At 43.7% G+C, this 24,073-nt stretch overlaps 1 protein-coding gene across 2 annotated transcripts in view; it reads right to left on the bottom strand.

Annotated features, from left to right (window-relative positions):
* The window catches only part of SLC35F1 (solute carrier family 35 member F1), a 349,374-nt gene that overhangs the window by 114,727 nt on the left and 210,574 nt on the right, over positions 1–24,073 (bottom strand). For both annotated transcript variants that reach the window (XM_025184648.3, XM_075924049.2), the window contains exon 2: positions 15,019–15,194. In XM_025184648.3, coding sequence (XP_025040433.2) covers positions 15,019–15,194 — 176 coding nt within the window. The remainder of the gene's footprint in view (positions 1–15,018; positions 15,195–24,073) is intronic.

Genomic DNA, 24,073 nt, shown 5'->3' with positions numbered 1-24,073 from the left:
GCTGGAGGCCCCCTATTTCGAAATAACTGTCTACACAGCACTTATTTCGAATTTGGCATTATTCCTCATAGAATGAGGTTTACCAAATTTGAAATAAGTGCTCCACTATTTCAAATTTATTTTGAAATAGTGGTTTGGCTGTGTAGACGCTAGGAAAGTTATTTCAAAATAAGGGCGGTTATTTAGAAATAACTTTGTTGTGTAGACATACCCAAAGTGAAACAGAGACAAAGTGAAATAGAAACAGAGACAAACAGAAAAACACAAGACACATTGAAAATCCAGAGAGAAATGTCCCTAATAATGTGACAGAAGAGACTGAGAATGATGAATAATTATTTTCACTTCGCTGTTCAAAATATTAAGAAATATGAAAGAGACACTTCCTCAGACTACTGACAAAATAAAATCTATTAAAAAGTATGGAAGAAAAACTGAGCACTGTGAAAGAAGTGAGAGAGACAGCACTTAGCAATAATCAGCTTTCTGTGTTAGCTAAAATTTTATTTAGACAGCACTCTTTACTTCTTAGAGTTCTATGCCTATTTACATGTTAAGGATTACCCCAGACTTCCCTAGCAGAAATATGACACAGTTATCCTGATAATTTGTGGTGATCCTTTTTTTAAATTTAGAGAATATTGATTCTCAAATAATTCCATTACCCCAAAAGACAACACCTCTCTATATAGGACTTGCACATAAACACAATCCTCAAGAAACAAAAACTGAGTTACATAGACATTAAAAATACAACAAAACTGTTTTCAGTCTGGTATGTATTTCTGTAGTGAAAGCAAATGAATCTTCTATAGGGTCTATGAGGCATTTTCTCCCCTAAAATTATGTACTATTTCTATTGATGTTAATGGGAATAGTGGCATACACCACCAAAAAGTTGTGGATCAGCTCTCAAGCTTTTGGAGGTTCAGCTATGCCTTGCTGCTAGCATCATGGTGCTATAATATGTAAAGCACTTGATAAGTGAGAGCTCTATTTTTAAAGGAAAAGAATTTCTCAACTGTCATCATATTATAGGCAAATGCCATGGTCATCTGTATATCTTTGAGAATGTTGAAAATGATATTGTTCTGAGAGCTGGATTTAAATTCTTATATTGAAACAATCATACATTATTTTTCTTTGGTGTGTCATTTTCCTTTAAAAATCATGTATGTGCTATTTTTTCTGTCAATTTTGTCTTACTCCACCTATCATACTGTAGAGAAATATACTCCTGTTTTCTAGAAATAAAAATAAACCCATAGCTATACAAAATCTGTATTATATCAACCATGACTAGATTCCAGTTTTTTAATTTGCAATTCAAACATTTCAAATACAAAGGGGGAAGTAGTCATTTCTCAGAGTGCTGATGATCTCAGAAATGCTGCCTGTCAATATCCATGCACAGTATTGCCAGTCACATAAAGAAAGCACACAGTGACCATTCACATTTTAGCAAGTCTGATGCTGCAGCTGTAACGTGGGGCAGGAAGTTTTTTAATGCTGCTTTTGTTTTTTTTAAAAAAGAGGAGTCCTGTGGCACCTTGGAAACAAATCTGTTAGTCTCTATGGCTGTGTCCAGACTCAGGGGTTTTTTCGAAAAAAGTAGCCTTTTTTCAAAAATACTTCCCCTGCGTCCAGACTCAAGCCGCGTTCTTTCGAAATTAATTCGAAAGAATGCGGCTTTTCTTTCGATGGCGGTAAACCTCAATTTACGAGGAAGAACGCCTTCTTTCGAAAGTTCCTCTTTCGAAAGAAGGCGTTCTTCAATGCAAATAGGGCGTCTTCGAAAGAGAGCATCCAGACTCACTGGATGCTTTCTTTCGAAAAAGCAAGCCGCTTTTTCGAAATTTCTCCGTGTAGTCTAGACGCTCTCTTTCGAAAGAGGCTCTTTCGAAAGATGCTTTCGAAAGAGCCTCTTTCGAAAGAAGCCTGCAGTCTAGACATAGCCTATGGTGCTACAGGACTCTGCTTTTGTCTGTTGGTTTTTTTCTTTTCAGATACAGACTAATACAGCTACCTCTCTGAGACTTCCTTTTGTTTAATTACTTTCAGTCAGAAAATAGGATAAGGTTGTAACGTGTATGTTTCATTTTGTCTATTTGTTTTTCATTGGTGTTTGAATCTTTTTGGCTGGATCCACTGAAGATAATGGCAAAACTTCCATATGTTTCACAAGGTTAGGATTTTACCCAAACTGAACAATTCACACTTTAGGATAGGTATAAAGTACCACTCTCAAAAGTGCACATAAGTAGTACTTGAGGTTCTATAACTGTCAAGAGCAATAATGGTAAAAAACATTAAACCATTATTACTTTTAATATCAGTTTTTTTCCTTTCCTCTAAATATTTATTAAAATACAACAAACATGCAAGAAGAAAAGGTGAGATTCACATCCCACGGGGACAGGCAGGCTATTGTGATTGCAAGCCACCTTTGTGCCATTCAGCTCTTGGGCTGATCCAAGTATCAGAGAAGCTCTAGGCCAGGGGTGGGCAATAATTTTTGGTGAAAGGGCCACTCCAAGATTTCGGAAAGTGGTCAAGGGCTGCACTTTTCTGTGGAAGGGGTGCAGGGTCTGGGATGGAATTGGGGACAGAAGGGTGCATGGGGTAAGGAACTGAGGTGCAGGAGACCATGTGAGGTCTAAGATGGAGTTTGGTGTTGTGACCTGGGTCAGGGAATTGGCGTGCAGGGTCAGGGAGGGGGAATGGATGCAGGAGAGGATTTTGACCTGGGGGAAGGTCTCTAGGAGGCGGTGCAAAGTGTGGGAGGGAGCTGTAATCTGGGAAAAGGGCAAAAGGGGTTTGGGTGGTAACTTGGGGCAGGGAAATGGGGTTCAGGGTCTGAGAGGCTGTTGGAGTGCAGGAGAGGATTCCGACCTAGGGGCGGGATGTAGGAGATGAATACAGAGTCTGGAAGGGACTTGTGACCTGGGGCAGGCAGGTGCAGAGGGTTTGGATGGTGCACTGGGAGTGGGAGTTGGGATGTAGGAGGGGCTAGGGTGACAGAGGCAGGTTCTGGCTGGGAGGCGCTTACCTAAGCCAGCAGCCCTGCAGCACCCCCAAGACAAACTGCCTGCTGCAGCCCCACTTGAAACTGCTACTCCCTCCGCCTGGGTCTCAACTCAAGAAGGGGGAAAGAGACTTGTACTGACCCCATCCCCCAGGCCAATCTTCCAGCTCCTATTAACTGCAGAGCAGACAGCTGTACAGACTGAGTTGTAAAGGATCTCAGCAGGGTGGTCTGTGGGCCGGATCTGGTGGCTTGGTGGGCTGGATCCAGCCTCCAGGCCATATTTTGTCCAGCCCTGCTCTAGGCAGAACTTAAACTAGTTCCCAGGATTCTTAGAGTAGAGCTGCAGAACTAAGGATGTTAAGAAGTGGGTAATAACTAATTGTGTAGTCGATACAATTTGTTGGCTCCTACTACATTTAAATGGCTCCTACTAAAACTGCAAAGCTGCAGTGAGGGTAGGTCCAGGACCCAGCAGGAGCCAGGACTAAGCAGTCCTGGCTTGTGCTGGGTCCCAGATTGCTGTGTTTCTGTCTCCCCTGCCTTCTTCACCCCCGACCACAGAGACAGTGCTGTGGGGAATAAGCTTTTAAACCAACTCCCCGCAGCACGGACTCCTGCTTTCTTCATTCGCTGCTTCTGATACAGAGGCAGCAAAGTGGGGGAGGGAGCAAGTAGTTGAGTAGTGACTCAACTACCTGCTAAGCCTAGGCTTATCAGGTAGTCGACTACTCAACTAGTCACTTACACCCCCAGAACTGCCTGGAATCTCAGCAGGACTGCATGGTATAGCCCTGTCCTTGATGACTCCTTCCACCCCACTCCTTCCCCACCATACCTTTTATACCATGGCTTCTGAAGGGCTCCTTGGAAGACTGCTGTATGCAAAATGTGAAGCTGGAGTTGCACACCTTAACCCAAACTTCCTGGTCTAGTACAGACCAGGCCTTAGAGCCCTAGCCCCCTCAACATCCACTAGGATCTACATAGACCCCAAGGGATCTGTGAGGTTTGGGAAAACAACCCACGTGATGTTTGACAAGGTAATCCTATGCACCAAGCAGAACAATTTGGGAGAAATCTCTGAGAGTATGTCTACACTACCACCCTAGTTCGAACTAGGGTGGTAATGTAGGCAACCGGCGTTGCAAATGAAGCCCGGGATTTGAATTTCCCGGGCTTCATTTGCATAAAGCCAGGCACCGCCATTTTTAAATGTCCGCTAGTGCGGACTCCGTGCCACGCGGCTACACGCAGCATGGACTAGGTAGTTCGGACTAGGCAGCCTAGTTTCAGGAGTAACGGTAGTTCGGACTAGGAAGCCTAGTCCGAACTATCTAGTCCATGCCGCGTGTAGCCGCGCGGCACGGAGTCCGCACTAGCGGACATTTAAAAATGGCGGCGCCCGGCTTTATGCAAATGAAGCCCAGGAAATTAAAATCCCAGGCTTCATTTGCAACTCCGGTTGCCTACATTACCACCCTAGGGTGGTAGTGTAGACATACCCTGAGAGAACTCTTTCATCTTCAACTCACTAAGGCTGTGTCTAGACTGCAGGGTTTTTTCGAAAAAAGTAGCCTTTTTTCGAAAAAACTTCACCTGCATCTAGACTACAGCCGTGTTCTTTCAATATTAAATCGAAAGAACATGGCTTTTCTTTCGACGGTGGTACTCCTCATTTCACGAGGAATAATGCCTTTTTTCGAAAGTGCTCTTTCGAAAAAAGGTGCTATGTAATGCAAACTGTGCTTTTTTGAAAGAAACCATCCAGACTGCCTGGGTGCTCTCTTTCGAAAAAGCGGCTTGCTTTTTCGATAGTACTGGTTGCAGTGTAGACGTTCTTTTTCGAAAGAGGCTTGCAGTCTAGACGTAGCCTAACAAAGGTCTTCTTACAGACTGTCACTTCAGAATTATGAGGTAAAATCAGTTTTCTTGCATGACTGTACTGGATAAAACCACAATACCTTTTTTATGGGTCTGATCCAATTCCCACTGAAGTCAATGGAAGGACTCCACTTGACAGCAGTGATCAGGGCCTACAAGAAAGGCTAGATGTGAGCAAAGCACTAGGCCTTCGGAATTTCCAAGTTCTAATTGTGGCTCAGACATTGGCTCCCTCTGTGCTTTTGCGGAAGCCTCAGCTTTTCTATTTCAGTTGTTAGTTGGCAAATTTGGATAATAATTATTGTATTTCACCCATAGGTGTTTTGTAAGTATGAGCGCTAAAATATTTATAAGCACTTTAAAGATGGCAAACTTAATTATCATCATAGCACTGGTGTCTTAAAATGTGACGGGAGTATAAAGGGACCACACTGCAGTGGCTCACCGGAGAGCCAAAACAGAAAAGGAGAAAACACAAAAGTCTCTATTAAAATACTGAATAACTTGTAACCCACCGAGTTACAGAATATTTATAAATTTCTGCCTTGAAGATCCATTTACTGTACAATTATTGTTACAAGATTATGCTGATAATAATGCCAATAAAAAAGGAGGAAATTGCCATTTGTGTTACTGTTTGGCAGAAAGTGTGTTATTATAATAAATAGGAAACTGCGAAATAAATCTAAGCCCTTATCAGCTGCCAAAGCTTTCTCTTCCTTTGATTTATATGATGTTGTACAGTCCTTTTTCTAGGTGACAAAGGGCACCTTGGTTTGCCTTGAGCAAAATTACTACCAGTGAGATCACAAGCACTCTTTTTATACCACTAGCATCTTGTCAACAGAAGCCAAAGAAATTAGAAGAAGAAAATAGGCAAGTGGGCTGTTACCCATGTAAGATAAGTATATTGCACTTTCATGTCTGCACAAAAAACATGATCTACATAAGGGCTCTACTAAGGGTCTTGTGTACTGCTGGCAACTGGGTTCTGCAACACTGGATGCTGCTGAGTCTTTAATGAAAACATGGGGAGGCAATTCAATTCACTGCAGGGACCGCTTTGTTCTTTCATTATGATTCTTTTTTAATGAGAAAGACGATTGCAAGGATAAACTCTATTCCTCTGAATTTTTTCATTAATTATATACAAAGCACCATTCTGGCAGAGCAGGACTTATCTCCTTCAGGCAATACAGTTATCATCTTGTAACCACACTTCAAATCTCTCGTATGAACACTAAAGCTACGTGCGGGGAATGTGCATTGCACTAGCTTGCTAGCAGCTTGAATTGATGAATATTTAAAGATTCCATAAATTGCAGGCAAAGAATGATGCTGGATAAAATGGGAGGCAACCCTGGCCTTGCCTTTAGCTCACAGCAATAGAATCAGAGGTGCATTATTTTAGCAAAACCATTAACTATCCTCAATAGGCTTGGAAAGGATGTGCTGTGCTGGAAACAGCAGAGTTTGAGATGTTTATGTGGCAGAAAAAAAAAAAGATTGGGAGCCATATACTAGCTCTATAGAGGACAGTTACCCCTTAATTGCAAAGGAGACATACTTTGTAGAGTTGAATCGTATTTGTGACTGGCTTTTTTAGAGGCAGAAGCTCCGTTTATTGTAGGATTGAGTAGGGAAGTCTTGCAAATCCAGTGAACCACTTTATCCTCAAATGGAACCACAGAGAGCCACAAAATCATCTCAGCAGTTTCCCATTCTGTTCATGTCCTTATTTTGTACCACAGCATACCAAGTATTTTCCAGCCATGCCTTCAGTGACATAGCATCTGACATGTAGCATTTCCGAAAGTTCGGGCTTTTTGGCCTACAAAATCTGTGACTACTTGCCTGAGACCACAAATCCTGTAGTTAGTGGCATAAATGTTCAGACACTGAGCCCACAATGTACACTGCAAGCAGTCTCACCACTGAGGATGTGTATCCTCAAGTTTGTCACTGGGGATTTGTGACCTCAATCAGGCAGTCACAGGAACAAGGATTGAGATTTGACTCACACCTCAAAGGCTGGCACATTCTACAGGTTGGCTGAAAACCTGTACCTATGCACAGGGGCACTGACTACCTCCATGGACCACTGCACAAAGTGGGGGGCTCTGGCTCCCCTTCCTGCAACGGACATGACCTACAGTGGAAGGGGTGGAATCAGAAGCAGCCAGCCCTCGGTACCGCACTCTGTGTGGCACTGGGGTCCACCACCCCCCAGTCTTAGAGCCACACGGAGCAGTGCTCCAGCAGCAATTTAAAGGGGGCCCTGGGGCAATTGCCCCTCCTTGACCTCCCTCCTCATGAGTGGGTCTGCCTATACGATCATGTTTGCACCATTAAATAGCATCATCATCACTAGTTAAGCTAAATCAGGACAAAAACATGATAGCACAGTGTTATGCCATGGTTATATTTTGGTTCTCCTTAACTCCATCAGACACATTAGCATGTGATCCCCTTCTGAATGTCTTCACTTACATCTCCCGATGGCAGAGGCAGGTTGGAGGGTGTATTAGCCCTTCCCCCCATCCCTTTTTTCCTGACTGCTGAGATGGAAGAAGGGATCCTGGTAATGCCTTTCCTCTTGTTCAACTCTCCCTTGTGTCAACAAAGAGGTCCTTTCAGCTGCACTCCACTCACCGTGCCAGAGATCAAGTGAAACAAGAGCTCTTATCTCCATGTGACCTATATACACAACCTCACAGAAGAAGTGTCACTAATACTGGAAAAACATCAACATTGGTGCCTGGTTAGATCTCAGCTCTATCTATGGCATGGGTGTCTGTGCATTTGTACCATTACTGTATAGCATTCAGCATTCAGAAGCACCATTACTGTTCAAACTTAACTGCTGCCTCCAGGATCACAGAAGAGAAGCCCTTTCAATGTCTACTGCTGTCTGTGTTGCATGATGTTCATTACAGTAATTTACTCTAATAATATGATGTGTCAGGCTGGAAATGCTATGATGAGCCACCATTCTAGGATCAAAGGGAAAATACTTTTTAAAAGAATAGGATACAGGCCCTGGATTTAGATAGCAGGCATGTGTAAGCTAAGACTCGGGAGAATTCTGTCTGTAAATCAGTGATAAAAAGAAGATAGATAAAGCAGCTCTAAATCATCAACACTTATGCATAATGCCTTTGCCCAGAATTCCTCCCTGTAAGTGCATATTTATAATCTATTAAACCTGTTAGTGAAGCAAAAGGCACCTGATGAAACCTGACTTGAGCCCTGAGTTGGTCCCTTGTGTGGGAGAAAAGTATGCAAAGACCTATGTAGTCCTACTTTGTGCACGTTGGTGGAATAAAGGCAGTTGGCAATTGACAAGCCTTCAGGGTAAAAGAAACCCTCAACTGACAGGAGGCAAAAATAAAAAGGACACACAAAAAACCAATCAGACAAAATAAACAGGAGAAAAGTTACGACTAATGTTTTTACCCTGTCCTCTCCCATATGGTGTGGAATAGGGATGTGAAAATTTAATCTGGGCTCATCAGTTAACCTTCACAGTGACACATGGGCTCCCGGTACATGCCAGTTGCCAGAGACCTGCCTCTCCCCACTCCCGCACTGCTGCCTCTGTATGAGTAGTACGGGGACAGGGAGGCCCGACTGCTCCTTCACCAAAGTGTAAGCGTGTAACTGCTGAAATTTTCAGCAGTTCCACATTTACTTAATTAAATATATTTTAACACCCATAGTTTGGAGTAAATCCTATCTGATGGAAACCACATCATCTGTGCTGTGGCTGAAGAAAGTAAATAAAAGATTTCAATATATGGGAAGAGAAACTTTCTACAGTAATTAGAAAAGTATATTCAAAGACTAGAATCTGCAAGTCCATTACAAATTATACACACAAGAATCATTTCATCCACCACTGAACTGCAGCTACTGCTAGAGTGGAACAGCAATTTTTTATACAACATGCAGCACCATTATCCAACAGCTTAAAGTGGGAAATGAAAAAAATATTGTATTCAACTGAATAAGGGAAAATACAGGGAAAATTTAAGCAGGCACAATGTAATTACCCAAATTGGACTGGGTAAGAAACTGGATCTATTATTACTATTGTTTAGATTGTGAAAGTGCTTATAGCATTCTACACATAAAGACAGTTCTTGTCCTCAAAAGAGTATAAAATAAACTGACAGCTCTTACTCCTGGCAAAAAGATCTATGGAACTTTAAACTACACATTGTCAGGAATCAGAATTGCAGTTTTATTTCTCACCCACTAACTAAATTTTATCTGAATATGATCAGGAGTCTTCAATTTACAAAGAGACTGCCAACTGGTAGGTTGGATAAATTTATCCCATACAATTTGGCATTCATGGTTGAAAGATTAGAGAAGTTACTGGACGTGCGGTACCCACTGACAGCTACAGAGTAACACACAGTGCCGAGGGAAGGGGGAGAGGGGATGAAATATTGTTATGAGAATTCCAAGTGCTAACATGTCGTTTTTGTGCTGATCCCAACTGTAACACATGCAAAGGCTGTTTATTTTTCAAAATACATGGTAAGACTGACTGAGCACGCAGCCTTGCATTGGGGTAGGTGGAAGGGACCCTTCTGCAATGGGAGCCCCCGAAAGAATTCTGGTCAACTTGACTAGAGTTCATTCCGGGCTTCAAAGACAGTCCTTGCTGCCGTGGGAGCTCTGCTAACCTTTGCAAATCTGCAACATGTTTCGTTGGCCTGTGATAGGTCTGGGTCATAGCCCGGCCCTCACTACACCCCTTCAGGGGAGTCAGTACTGCAGCTCTCGCAGGCAGAGTTGGTTGGATGACAAAAATCCATTTTCCAACAACTTTTAAGGTTTTGTAATTTTTTTGTATTCAAAACTGGATTCAGATCAAAACTTCTGAATATTTTGTGAAAAACCCACCTGCCCTGACATATTTGTTTCTCAACTAAAAATCTGACTCCTCTCAGTCTTTCCCATCAGAAGTTATTTGAGGCTACGGCTACACTACGGGTTTTGCCAGAAGAGGCAATGCAAATGAAGCACAGATTAGCATTTTCTCGTGCTTTATTTGCATAATCTCTTCCAATCCGTTTTTTCACAAGAGGTTTTTGCGCATGCAGTGTGGACATTTTCTTTTTGTGCAAACACCCCTTTTTGCACAAAATTCTTATGCCTCTCCTGCAAATGAAGTGCGAGAAAATGCTAATCAGCGCTTCATTTGCATTGCCTCTTCTAGTAAAGCCTGTAGTGTAGCCGTAGCCTGAAAGTCCTGGACTGCAGAAACCTTTCTTTTGAAAACTTTAGCCAAATCAATATGCTTCTGCAAAACATTTAGTCTGTCAAAACAACCAATTAGATAAAACCACATTTTATTGAAAATGTTCCTGCATGTCCCGGCCACTTTATTATGTGTAACCCAAATACAGAGGTGCCTTGGAGATCTAATGGGGGAAACCTGTGTGATCTAAACTATAGGATCTAACCCTTAATAAATGAATAAAGATAAATGCAGTGTAATTTCTAGAATGAAAATGACCAAGAAAAGACATACGTTGTTTTGACTGCTCACCAAGCAACAGATGTACAGTACAGTGAAACAGAGCAGCTCCTGCAAAGGTTGTCATTTTGCTAAAACATACTGTTTGTAAAAGTGGAAGAACCCATTTAAGTAATCAGTAAATTAGGAGTGCACATATTAATGCCCTGAGGTCATAGGTCAAATCCAAGAAGAAAACGGATAGAAGATAAACTGTCCAATAACATGTGGCAGATGATTTCAGCTGTTAATAAAGGTTGGACCTCCCTGGTCTGGCATCATCGGAACCTGACCGGCCCCAAACAAGACAATTTGCCAGACTACGGGAGGTCTCCTGCTACCAGTCCCCAAGCCCATTACCACTGCTGGCAGGCTGCCCCAGCAGGCAACCCTGCCTCGTTTTTGCCCCCTGAACCTGGCTGGGCTGCACAGGCTCCGGCTTCTGCTGTGGGGCTCTGGTCCTGCGCAGCCTAGGACAGCTGCAGGGCTGGAGCTCCAACCCTGGCTCTGCATAGCCTCGGCCACAGAACAGCGCAGCTGGGGAAAGATATGGGGCTCTGGTCCCACTCTCCTGGGGTTTGCCTTGGGGACTCCAACCCCACACTGTGATGGGTCTCCGGCCTCAGCCCCATATTCCCAGGGGCTGCTGAAGAATGCTGCTGGGCTCGGGCCCCAGTCTTGTGCTGTCCCCAGCTGGGCTGCTGGCCCTGATGCCCTCAGGCCTTCCTGTCCTTAGGCTCCCAGACTCTCTCACCCAGGAGCATCCATGGTCCTACCGGATCAGAGAGTGCTGGACTCTGAAGGTACAAACTATAGTCTTTCAGGAGTCTGTAACTCATTTCCATGGTACAGGTTATATGCCAAATTTAAGACATTACAGGGACTTCAGGAAGAATTATATTTCCATTGATGTTTGTCAGGACTTCACCATTTAGCAATATAGGAGGAGGGTTCATCCCACTTTAGGTACATTCATACAACTCTTCTGAAACAGAAAGTTATTGCCCTGAACTTTGCCCACCCTGTGTATGCTGGGCAGGACATATTGACCATATTGTCTTATTTAAATCATCACAGAGTAAGGCATTACTCAGTATGATTAAAGGCAGAATCTGCCCTCCTGAGATTATATGATTTTTTCCAAATGGGATTCAGGACAAATCTAGTTTTGGAAATGCTCAGTAAAGAAAGGGGAGCCCCAGGCAGGGATGTTAAGGATGCCACCAAAAAGTCATTGGAAGCCAGTGTTGCAGTTGTGCAGTGAAATTCTGTTTAGCTTCTCAAGTGAATGCCTCTGTGCCTATACTGTAGTTCTCCTAATCCATTTATCCATTCAGAGGGCAACCCAAAGAAAAAATAGGGATGATGTTATTGTTGACTTCTAAAGAAGTTTTCATGCTTTCATTTCTGAAAGAGAAAGATGGGGTCATTTAAGGAATCTTAAATTTTACATAGGGAATAAAAGAAGCTAAGCTAGAAAGAAGCTGATGTTCCCAGCACTCATGAATCACTCTATACAAAATTAATATAATTACTAAGTGGTTTTCATCTGTTAATGATGCCAAACAATTAGAGAGGCTAGAAGAACTTCTCTAGTCTAACACACACAAAGAAAGAAAATAAATAAATACAGAAGCAAAAATCCAATGTGGGGCTTGTTGCGAACAAAGCCATATTTAGGCCTCACAGAAGCCTGTTGTGGATTTTAAGAGACTGTCATGATAATGTTTAACAGCACAAATATCAGTAGAACTGAATACGTATAAGAAATTGTAAAATATGTAAGAAGAAAAGAAATTAACTAAAAAATAGCCATAAAAGACTGGATTGAACTAACACTGTACTTGTAGCATTAACATGGAAATGAGATGTCTAATAAAAGATACCCCAAAAATGTTTATAAGCTTGTGTAACAAAGGGAGGTGGAAGCTGAGCAGTCAGGTAGAGGAGGTAACAATGATGAGAGTGTCCTAATGAGCTTCCCACTTCCAAATAACCGATCGCTACTTGATGAGCATTCTGCCTAAATAGATACTTACCCATCTGCTGAGTAAGGGAATCTCAGCCCAACAGGGTTCTGTCACATGGCAGCATTAAATGGACAATAAATGAAATGGCCATGTGCTGCTGTAGAGCGCTGTAGGAATTTTATGGAATGTATTTGGATTGCTGCTTTCCCTGCTTGTGTCCATTTCTTGTCCGTGATTTTTCTGGGCATCCTGCCAATTCCAGACATTTCTTCCTGGCTATTCAGTGGGTGCCCACCAATTTTTCATATCATTCTTCTCTGTTTCAGCTTTAAACATTAGCTCTTTAAACACCTTCCATGATCACTGTGCCTATGGGTCATCCTCCCTCATTACCCACGCCCTCCCCTCTAGAATAATTCTGCATACAACACCAACTCCTACTCACTCCCAGCTTGCTTTGTGACAGTTCTTCCTACTGGAACCAAACACTGCTAAGTGAAGAAAACCAGGATTCATTCAAATACCATTACATGGGGTTTGGCCTAACTCGCCAGCTCTACTACAGATTTCCATTATTACATTGGGCAAGTAACTTACTCTTTCTGTGTGTCAGTTGCTCATTTTACATTCTCCCAGCCCTTTTCTGTTTTGTTTATTCAGCCTGATGGCCCTTCAGGGCAGGGATAGTCTCTTACTGTACGATCATTCCTGGCCATAGAGTATTAAATGTGAGCCTGTGTACCAATAGTTTAATTTGCAAAATGAAACCTTCTTTCTTTAAATTTTAAGACTAGATACCTGTCTATCAGTGAATGAGCCAATTATTAAGCTTTCATACCCAAGGAAAAACTGTATGCTTCTGGTACACTATATTTTCATATTGTATTAGGATCTTCTGCAGAGTTAGGGTATGTCTACGCTAGCCCACTAGTTAGAACTAGGGAGGCTAATGTAGGCATTCGAAGTTGCAAATCAAGCCCAGGATTTAAATATCCCGGGCTTCATTTGCATCTTCCCAGCCGGTCGCCATTTTTGAAATTTACAAGTCCGGACTAACTGCCCGTGTCTACATGCGACAGGGACCCGGTATTTCGAATTAAAGCCCCTAAATTGAACTACCTGTTAAACCTCCTTGCAGGAGGAATATCAGGTAGTTCGATTTAGGGGGCTAGTGTAGACATACCCCAAGAGTGCCATGCGGACACCTGTTCTCCCATTCAGGTAACATTGTAAAGAAGAAGTGAAGCAACATCACCTATGGTGAATTGTAATCAGACTAGTCCGAGGGATTAGTTGAACAAGAAGTAGGACTGAGTGGAATTGTAAGCACTAAAGTTTCACATTGCTTTTATATAACAAGACCCTCTTTGTAAGATATGCTTTCACAAAAAGAGATTGCACTATAGTGCTTGTATAAGGTGAATTGGCAGCAGTGGGCAGAGGCAGCTTTGGATCCGCCAAGGTCGGAGCTCCGTGGCCAGGCTGGCAGTAGAGAGGGGCGGCTCGCTGGGAGGCCAGTGGTGGGGGTCCTCTGGTCTGGCAAAATCCCTCAGTAGGGACCGGTCAGGTCAAGAGGGTACCAGACCAGGGAGGTCCAACCTGTATTTCCTTTGCTTATCATTTTTATAGTGCAAATATTTGTTATAAAAATATAGTATTTGCATTCCTTGCTGTAACAGAATTCAATATATTTGAAAATGTACAAAAACATCCAACACTATTTAATAAATGTCAATTGGCATTCTTTACCTTCATACATTTCAATTAGTATTATTTAACAGTGCGCCTAATCACGATTCATTTTTTAATTAATTTCATGAGTTAACTATGAATAATTGACAGCCCTACCACAAAGTATGTGTTTTTTAGTGTGTTCTGGACAAAAGGATCAGTTAATATAAACAGAATAAGACTGTCATTAAAAGTAACATTTTCAAAAGCATCAAAGTCACTCAAGAGCCTAAATTCCATTGCCTTTCATTACATGCAACTTAGGCCCAGATATTTTAATTATATTTGTATTTAGGCACTGCTGTGTTTAGCATTGCAACACCTGAATGATTTAGGAACCCAAAGCTCATTTTAAAAAAGGATTAAGGCTGAAAATGAGCTTTGGGCTCCTAAATCATTTTGCTATGTGAAGCACAGCAATACCTAAATATGTTAAAAAAAATCTGAGCCTAAGACAAATTCAAAGAAAGGCAATAGAGTTTAGGCTGGTGAGTGATTTAGGTGCATTTAAAAAAACAGAATTTCAGTGCTTTTGAAAATGTTGTCCATCGCAACTGGATCAGAGGTTCCCAATCTGTGGGGTGGAACCCCAGGAGATGCAAAAGAATGTTTGGGGGGGCACAGTGGTTAAGCCCTGATGGGGGCCAGGGAGTGAGCACCCCCTAGCTCCAGCCTCAGCCCCCGGGGCACCAGCTGCCGGCCTTGACCCCGTCACACCTGCCCATGTCACCCCCGTCCCACTCTAGAGCTATGGCCCTGCTCCTGGCCCTAGTTCCAGGTGGCAGGGGGTAGGGGTGAGGTGAAAAGTTTCAGGACCACTGGACTAGATTCTACAATAGCTTAAAGAAGCTACTTCCTTTACAAAGAATGGTACTTACCTTGTCTCACAGCTAGTGTTGTAGTATAGACCAGAAACAGGAGAATGTAATTGAGGAAGCTCTGGAAAACAGGAGTGTTGGCATGGAAATCCTCAGACAAATACTTGCTGGTAAGGCCAATGCCACAGATAAGAAGGGACAAAACCTGGCCAAGAGCCACAGACAGCAAGAGCTCCCTAAAAGAAACAAGAAAAGACAGACATAAAATTCTCAGCCTTTCAGCCAATGAGGAAACTCTTATCCTCCTCTCAGCATGAATCCAAAGGAAAGTGTTAAAACAAGGGAAGAAACATGATGGCCATGAACTCAGATGCACCTGGAAAGAGTTGACTAGTAAGTATTATCTCTTTCATCAGCATTTATTGAAATACTTCCCAAAAACTCTGGCTTTTTGTTCATTTATTTCATAAATATCCCGATTATGAAAGAACAGTGACATTTCATGCATATAACATGATGGAAAGATTTGGGCCCATTTAGTCTGAAAACTGCCTCACCCCTTCCCCACAGTTTGCTTGTCTTGCTTTCAAAGAAAAGACTCAGGAGTATAAATTCACATTTACAACACAAGGAAAGTGCATAGCTTTCCAAGTATCTAGTATGTGTGTCTCTGTATACACAACCAAACAGAGAAAAAAGCCATGGAATGTTATCATATTTCTGGATCAACACAAATAAAATGAATGAATATACTGTCATCCTTCATTTGTACTTTCATCTCATTTCTATTTTGCTTTCCTTCTACTGTGTATCTATTCTTTAATCTTTTTCACCATCTTCTTTCTGTCCTCCACTTTTTTTTTCAGACTTTTTGAAAACATTCTCTTCATAACTCCTTTTACTTCAAGAAACTTTCGTATCTGAATTGGCTTCTTGCTTCAGTTTATCTTTCCATTCATCATTTCGCCCTCCTCATCTGACATTTTCTTCCTTCATATTCCTTCTTTCTTCTGCCCCACTGCCCGCCCAATACTCCTGGCCCCTTTTGCATCCGCCATGTTCTCCTTCAGCATCCTCATTTTCTCCTCTCAATTCATGCAAGTCCAGGTTCTTTGTTATCTCTTTATCTCTTATCTATCACAGTTGAACCCAGATAAAGAACATTCAACTGTTGCTTGTGCATTAAGGTTTGTTTCAGGATATTCTGCGCATGCAATATAAGAATGCATTTTTCTTTTTTTTTTTTAAAAAATGCACCCTCGAGAGTCTACTGTGAACATACCTAGATACTACTTTTTCCCAACAGTTGTGCCTAAGTCTTTTCCATGTGTGTGTCCTCCTCGGGCTGGGGACTGGGGTGAGGGGAAAGACAGTAAAGGCAGCATATCATTGTGGAACACTGTTCAGCTGGGATGAAAATCTTTTTAATATGCCACCATCTCTAAATATTAAAAACCTTTTAAGGCAGCTTCCCTCTTCTAGAAATATCTCCCTCAGAGTGACTGAATATTTGACAGCTATAGCTTAGATCTTCACAAGCACCCCTTTCTTAATAACTTAATATTACTGTGTGTTGGTGTCAGTCACGGTCTGAAACAACCAAACAGAAATACAGGTTGTGGTACAAAAAACAGGACTATGTAGCACTTTAAAAACGAACAAGATGGTTTATTAGGTGATGAGCTTTCGTGGGCCAGATCCACTTCCTCAGATCAAATAGTGGAAGAAAATTGGCATGACCATATATACCAAAGGATACGATAAAAAAAAATGAACACATATGAAAAGGACAAATCAAATTTCAGAACAGAAGGGGGATGAGGGGAGGGAGGTAAATGTCTGTGACCTAATGATATTAGAGGTGATAATTGGGGAAGCTATCTTTGTAATGGGTAAGATAATTAATGTCTTTGTTTAGACCGAGGCGTAAAATGTCGAATTTAAGCATGAATGACAGTTCAGAGGATTTTCTTTCAAGTATGGTGCGAAAAGGTCTTTGAAGCAGGATGCAGGTAATCAAGTCGTTGAGACAATGCCCTTTCTGGTTGAAATGGCAAGAAACTGTTTTTTCTTTGTGATCCTGTCTAATATCTGTTTTGTGGGCATTGATTCTTTGGCGAAGTGGCTGAGACATTTGTCCAAAGTACATAGCAGACGGACACTTTTGGCACATGATAGCATAAATTATATTTCTGGACGAAATTTATGAAATTATTTATGAAATTAAATATAATTGTCCTTTTCATATGTGTTCATTTTTTTTATCGTATCCTTTGGTATATATGGTCATGCCAATTTTCTTCCACTATTTGATCTGAGGAAGTGGGTCTGGCCCACGAAAGCTCATCGCCTAATAAATCATCTTGTTAGTCTTTAAAGTGCTAAAGACAGAGCTACAAGGTGTGCAGTAAAGCTGCAGGGATAAAGGGTCTCCTGCAGTAGGTCCCTGAAGGGTCTGGGACTGGTTAAGAAGGCCCAGCTGGAAGGCTTGGTTCTCCTTTGGAGAAGCCAGTGCAGGCTTTACATCTTCTCCAGCTGCTTAGGATGGCAGAAAGAGACAGTTCCTTGTGGGGCTGTGCCAAATTTAAGACTGGCTGAGAGATTTCTTTGTTTGAAATGTTGTATCTGAAGTGTTTGAATTGAGGATGTAAGCAGGGGCTAAACTGCTGCTTGCTCTCAGCCAGCTAAAAGGAGGGGTGGGTGTGCCCACTACAATTGTTTAGCGCTACAAGGTAATTAACTGTTAACTGTTGATATGTAAATACAGCTCAGGAGAGAATCCGAGGTGTGGCTATGTAAATCCCATTCAGCCAGGGCTGATGGAGGGTCACTGTTGGAATGAAATGTGGAGAATTGTATATAATTTGGGACTGTTGTGGGGGGGTCACTAATCATGCTACCTATAAATGTGGGAACTGTAAAACATGCCACCAGTGCTTGCAGGAGAGACACCACCATCATGGCAAGAGGTCTCGGAGGAACAAGCCTCCCCCCTTCCAGAGTTGAGTAAACTGAGCTGGGGGGAAGGGTTAAAGGGCTTGAGTCAGCCTGCTTCACACCTGTCAGGTGTGAGCTATAAGACTGGCCCAACCTGCCCCTTTCTCCTTTTGTTTTAAGGACAGACCTAAAGCAGACTCCCTGAGGAGTCTTTTCTTTTGCTAGTCCAGTGGAAGCTGGATTCCTTTGCCAGTCCAGCTGGTGGCTAAAGAGTTGAAATCATGGAGAGCTGAAATCACTGGTTTGGTTGAGAGCCAGACCCATTACAGCTAGTGGAGTGGTGGCGACCAGCAGAGTGGCTGGTGGGAATTACTGGCTGGTGGTGTAACGTGGCGCGGAGCGGTGCCAGGCACGGAGCGGCAACCAGCGACATGGTACAGAGCAGCAGCAGACGAGGAGCAGCGACCAGGGGCGGCAGCAGGCAAGGAGCAACGGCAGGCAACCAGCGGAGCATCCGGTGGCGTGGGATGAGACAGCTGGTGGAGCATGGTGGAGTGTCGTAAGGTGCCCCCTATCTATCCTGCCACCTCCATTTCTACCCATGTTGGGAGGTGAAACCCTGCGGGTGAACTTTGGGACTCTGGGTGGCACGGACCAGGGACAGAGATTTTTGGGGTGTCGGACTGTTTGGACTTCAGGTGATTCTTGGCTGGGGGGGGGCTTAACTCATGTTTGGGTTATGAACTCTGTTTGTGGTGTTTCCCCCAAGTTAATGCTGTGTGACTTCTCTCTCTGTTTCATTAAATGTTTCTTTCCTACACTTAGACTCAGTGCTTGCAAGTGGGGAAGCATTGCCTCTCAGAGGCACCCTGGGGTGTGTGAATTTCCCAGATTACTGGGTGTGGGCTTGAGCTGGTTCTGTGTGAGATGAACCCCAAGATATTGAACCCAGCCCTGGTACTGCCAGGCCTACCCGGCAGAAGGGTTACAAGGAGTTAAATATTGCACATTGTCATGCATATGTACTTGGTTAATTTCACAGACTGTGCAACCTAACCTTTCTCTAACCTTGACATATTTCACACATAACCATCCGCAAGTGTCACATAGATACATAATACATCTACTACAGAACTACTGTAGAGGCAAATGCCTCTGTTTTTATTCTGATACACAGAAAAGTGGACCCTCATCTTGTCACTCATTTGTCACTTCTGAAGAGTAGCAGAAGTGGGGGAGGTTGCCTATTTTTTGTTGGTTTTTTTGTTTGTTTGTGTGTTTGCTCCACTGCTGGACACTTACTAACCCTGGCAGAACTTTCTTTTAGTAACAAGCATGATGGCATGGCCCTTGAAGGCAGTGTGTACATACACTCAGACCATGATTCTCTTCCCCTCACTAATTCACAAATATGTCACCTTGCATTGACTGGCTATTCCAAATCTCACATTGAAAGTAACTAGTTAATTTCGGAGGACTCGATGTCAGAAGCATTGCCATCCACAGGGAAAGCGTCAGTTCTGCCCACAGTCATTTCTGACTATTCAGAAGTGAAATATTATCCAACAGCTAGTTCATTAACATTTAATTCTGCCTGATACCAAAATCACAAATGACAATTATTTTCTTAAGGTACCGATACAACCGCCTACAGTCCTATTTACAGGATGTCCTCTACTTATAAATGGCTACTTAGCAGTTCTGCTGATGTTTTCAGTGCAATTGCATATTCTATACTTCAAAGTAGGAATAAGATCCTCCGGAAAAGGGCGCTTTTTCCGGAGGATCGGGGCCAGTGTAGACGCTCTTTTCCGGCTTTTCTAAAAGCCGGAAAAAAGCGGCGGACATTTTTATTTAAATGCCGCGGGGGATATTTAAATCCCCCGCGGATTTCCCTATTACGATCGCTGAAATTAACATGCCCCTTCCGGAAAAGGGGCCAATGTAGACGTAGCCATAGTGTTTTTGCTTTCCTTGCCCCTGACATAGTCCATTTCCAAAGTAAGAGTACTACTTACTTTGGAAAGACTGAAGACTGTTAGCCACATAATTGCCACTGATCTTCTTTATAGTCCAGATTCCTTTTTTTGCTTCCCACCTTTCTTTGGTTTGAGTCTCGTTTCTGTGCTTGACCAGGCAGCTTTCTGACTACATTGCATGGGTTGGAAAGTGTGGAAAAGGTATCCCACAAGGTCTTTTCTATTGGTCATTTCTATTACTTTCTATTTACACCATCAGCTTTTCTGTTCAGGGACTCTCTTCTATAGCAGTGAAAATGGTTTTAATGTTTAACAAATTAATTACAATCATTTCATCGTCATGCCCTTATTGGAAATAGAGACAATTCATGTAGTCCTTATAGTGCATTAGCTGACTGTGCACACAAGACTGAAGGGTTATGGATATCTCCTCTGCTTGTGACTTCCATATCCCCTTTGTCTTCTTAATTGTTAGTGCAGCAACCTCAAGCTGGCATTAGAAAATGATATTGTGTTCTTCCTCCAATCAGAATGTAGATTAACATTTGGTGGATGGTATGCTAGACAGAATAGAATTCAGCCTGCTCTTTGATAGCTGCTCTGGCTATGAGGCATAAACATGTTTATATATTAAAATTGTCTTTATATTAAAAAAAATTCAGGTGGGACAACAGAGTAATGTCATTATGTCACTCTGAGTCCCACCTGCTTCCTCCCTCTCTCTCCCTCCCCCCTCCTCCAACTCAAGCCTGATCTTGCTACTTCCACTCACCACTTGGAATTGCTATTTGAAAACAAGCCTCTACTCCCCTTCCTCCACCCCCACCCCTCACCCCACAGGGCTTTCAACGCCAAGAAACATGGAACAGTAGCTGGCAGACCCCACATTGCAGCCGTGGCAGCCAAAGGGACAGAGGGTACAGTGCTCCACTGGATAGCAGACTGGGGGCAGGCGCTAGGCGTAGGGCTCCCAGCTGGGCTCTGTGCCAGAAGCAGGCTTTTGAGGGACCAGAGCGTGGTGCCCAACTGCCTGGAGTCCGGCTGCCCCCATAGAGACTCACCCCTCCCCAGCGGCTGCACTTACTGCAGCGGCAGAGCACCCCTGAGCTGCATGGGGGAGCCACCGCAGTGACCTGACTGCTCCTTCTCTTCTGCTCCCTGTGGGCGGCCCTGGGCTCTACGGGCAGGGCTGGGGCAGTGAGCAGCACAGGTGGGACTGCCCGGGGCAGAGATCAGGACAGCGGCTCCCTGCGCTGCTGCTTTCCCCACCTCAGCAGGCTGCAGTGCCCTGGAGCACCGCGTGCACACGGCACTTCCTGTGTCTCCCTGTGCCCCACTCAGGCAGGCACCCATGCGCCTCCCCAGCTGCTGGGGTTAGAGCTGGGCCTGGCGCACGCTGTGGCCAGGAGAAACGGGGGTTAGTGTTGGAGGGGAGAGAAAGGGCCTGGGCTGGTGGGAGGATGCGGGGGAGAAGGGGCCAGGCTGATGGAGCAGGAGGAAAGAAGAAGGGGGGCCTGGGCTGGCACAGTGGAAGAGGGAAGAGGGGCCCGGGCTGGCATGGCAGAGGGAGAAGAGGGGCCTGGATTGGTGAGAGAGAAGGGGCCCAGGTTGGAGTAGGGGGAGGGAGAAGGGGCCCAGGCTGGCATGGCCACAGTCTGGCCCTCCCCTCCCCACCTGCGAGAGGGGGGTTGGTGAGCACAGCGAGCAGGAAGTACTAGGGATGTTAAATATTGATTATTTGAATAGTCGATTAACCTCGTGAATTCTTATTGGTTACTCAACTATTCTTTAGTCCGGGGGGGGGGGGGGCGGGACAGGAAGCCAGTGCAATCTGGCCCCACTCCCGAGGTGCCCCTTGCCAGTCCACGCTGCTACCTCTGTATAAAAGACAGCAGTGTGGGGTGCCAGGCAGGAGCTGGTCCATGAGGGAGTCAGTTTAAAAACCAACTCCCTCATAGACTGGCTTCCTGCCGCCCCACGCTACTGTCTCTGATACAGAGGCAGCAGTGTGGTGTGGCAGCACCCCTGTCGGGGTAGGAGGAGGGGTCTGTGCTCCCAGACCCAGTGCAAGCCAGAACTGAGCAGGGCTGCCTGCCTGGCTGGCTCCTAATACAATTTAAATGCAGAGCCGCCGTTGGGTTCTGTCCCAGACCTGTCGCAAGCCAGGACTGAGCCAGGCTGCAGGCCAGCCTGCTAAAACATTGACTGGCCAGGGAGGGGTGGGTGGGAAATGCATGTAGTCTATAGCATTAACCTATAAGCTTTTGTTTATCGGCTAATTGGTTAATTGTCTATACTATTACATCCCTAGGAGGCACAGCCCCATAGTATTCAATAATATGCAGAAATGGCTCAAATGTACATGGAACGCAAATATCCTAAGTAAAGAGGACCCTTCTAGATAGTGTAGTTTCTTCCACGACCATTTACTACTCTTCAAAATCTCTTACCCCAAACACAAAAATGTTTGCTAAAATCATAAGTGACTTGCTGGCTCCGTTTGTCAGCATGGAAGGCTTTATTCTCCTAGTTCCACTCCTCACCAGCTGGATCAACACAAACACTGCTAGAGGGCTGGTTCAAGGGAGTGTCCTGAATAACAGAAACGAGACGTGCGAACAACAAAACAGGCTGCTGGCAGGGTAAAAGCCTTTAAATGAAGATGCATTATTCTGTTCCTTTGGCTGGGCAGACATATGGAAACTTTTCTTTTCCCTTTAATAAAGTGGTTGCACAAATCCCTTATTTTTAAGTTGGTGGAAATGTCAGCCATTCTCCAGAAGCAACAAGAAAACACAATGGTATGGAATGAGGCACAGACTGGTTGGCCCCGATAACAAAGTTAAATACCTTCATTGTGCAGAAAATGCTTGATGGGGCTACTTTTTAACTTCATTTTTATTCCTTTTACCAACAGTGATCTAATTCAAAATACTTAGCTCCAAGTTGTGGACAGACTCACTAACATCTTTCAGTTTTAGGGTAATATTTAAACTATGGAAAATTAGGAAATATTTGTATAAATACCACATGGCCCTCAGCCTGTGTGATATTACCCTGCCTGAAAGCATAATTAGATAAATAATTAGATTTGCCAGAAGCTGGGAATGGGTGATGGGGGATGGATCACTTGATGATTACTTGTCTGTTCACTCCCTCTGGGGCACCTGGCATTGGCCATTGTCAGAAGACAGGATACTGGGCTAGATGGACTTTTGGTCTGACCCAATATGGCTTCTTTTATGTTCTGAAAGGTTAAAGAAACCAGGCAGAAGAGGGTAAAGCACAATGAGCTAGGTAAGGAATGTCTCCTAAAACACAACAGCCAGATTTACATTTGTGAAGAGTCTTCAGCTCCAGCCCCAGCAAAAAGACTGTTTGCCAAGCCTGAGACTCTGAAACAATCAAAAGACACTGGCCATGAAAGGACCTACCCTACCAATACGGTGGAAGTTGTCAGCAGCCTTAGACTGACACAGAAACACAGACTGTGAATTTGAGGTCTGCAGTGGGGAGACTGTAACTTGGTCGCCAAGAGAAAGGATCATACAAAGAATAAGTTATCCCTACCCAAGGGCTTGAAGGGGATGCCAAGCGTTGATAAGTATTTTAATTAATTTTAAATCAATTTTCTTGGGGGCTGTGTACTTTTTTGCATATAAATCACCTTTTGTTTTGAAGAAACAGCTTCTATGTCTCTTCATTCTGTTCTACCCACAGGTTCCTGAAGAGAACTCATGCAGGTGCCAAGTCCACTGGGTCTGCTGGGTCACATGATTGCAAACTAAGGCAGTGTAACCAAATGTCCAGTTGAAGGGTGGTTGCATCACAAGCTCCTACCCCAAAGAGAAATAGGGGCATGAGCCTGCCTCTTAAAAGGATACTGTGAAGGAGCAGCTCCCTCAGTGGCTGTGGCACAAACATTGAAAAAAAATTAGTTCTTTGGCTGTGGAAAACCTATCACCCACCAAACAAATCCAACAATTATCAAAAACACATTCTGGGTACTGTGAGTCCGTTGTTAAAATCTCACAATATTGCTGAAATATGCAATACCAGCTGGAGTTACCCAGTTTTGCTCGGGAAACCGGAGGAGCAAAATGTATCTTTTTTTGAATGGTAGAAAAGTTGCACTGATTTCTATAGGGATTAAAATATAGATCAGCATCATCCCCGAAGGGTGGGGGTGTGTGACCCCG

The sequence above is a fragment of the Pelodiscus sinensis genome, chromosome 3, assembly GCF_052426305.1.
Source record: "Pelodiscus sinensis isolate ZL-2025 chromosome 3, ASM5242630v1, whole genome shotgun sequence".
Lineage (NCBI taxonomy): Eukaryota > Metazoa > Chordata > Testudines > Trionychidae > Pelodiscus > Pelodiscus sinensis.
The sequence above is the reverse complement of the archived record's forward strand: the minus strand, read 5'-3'. Positions and strand labels throughout refer to the sequence as shown.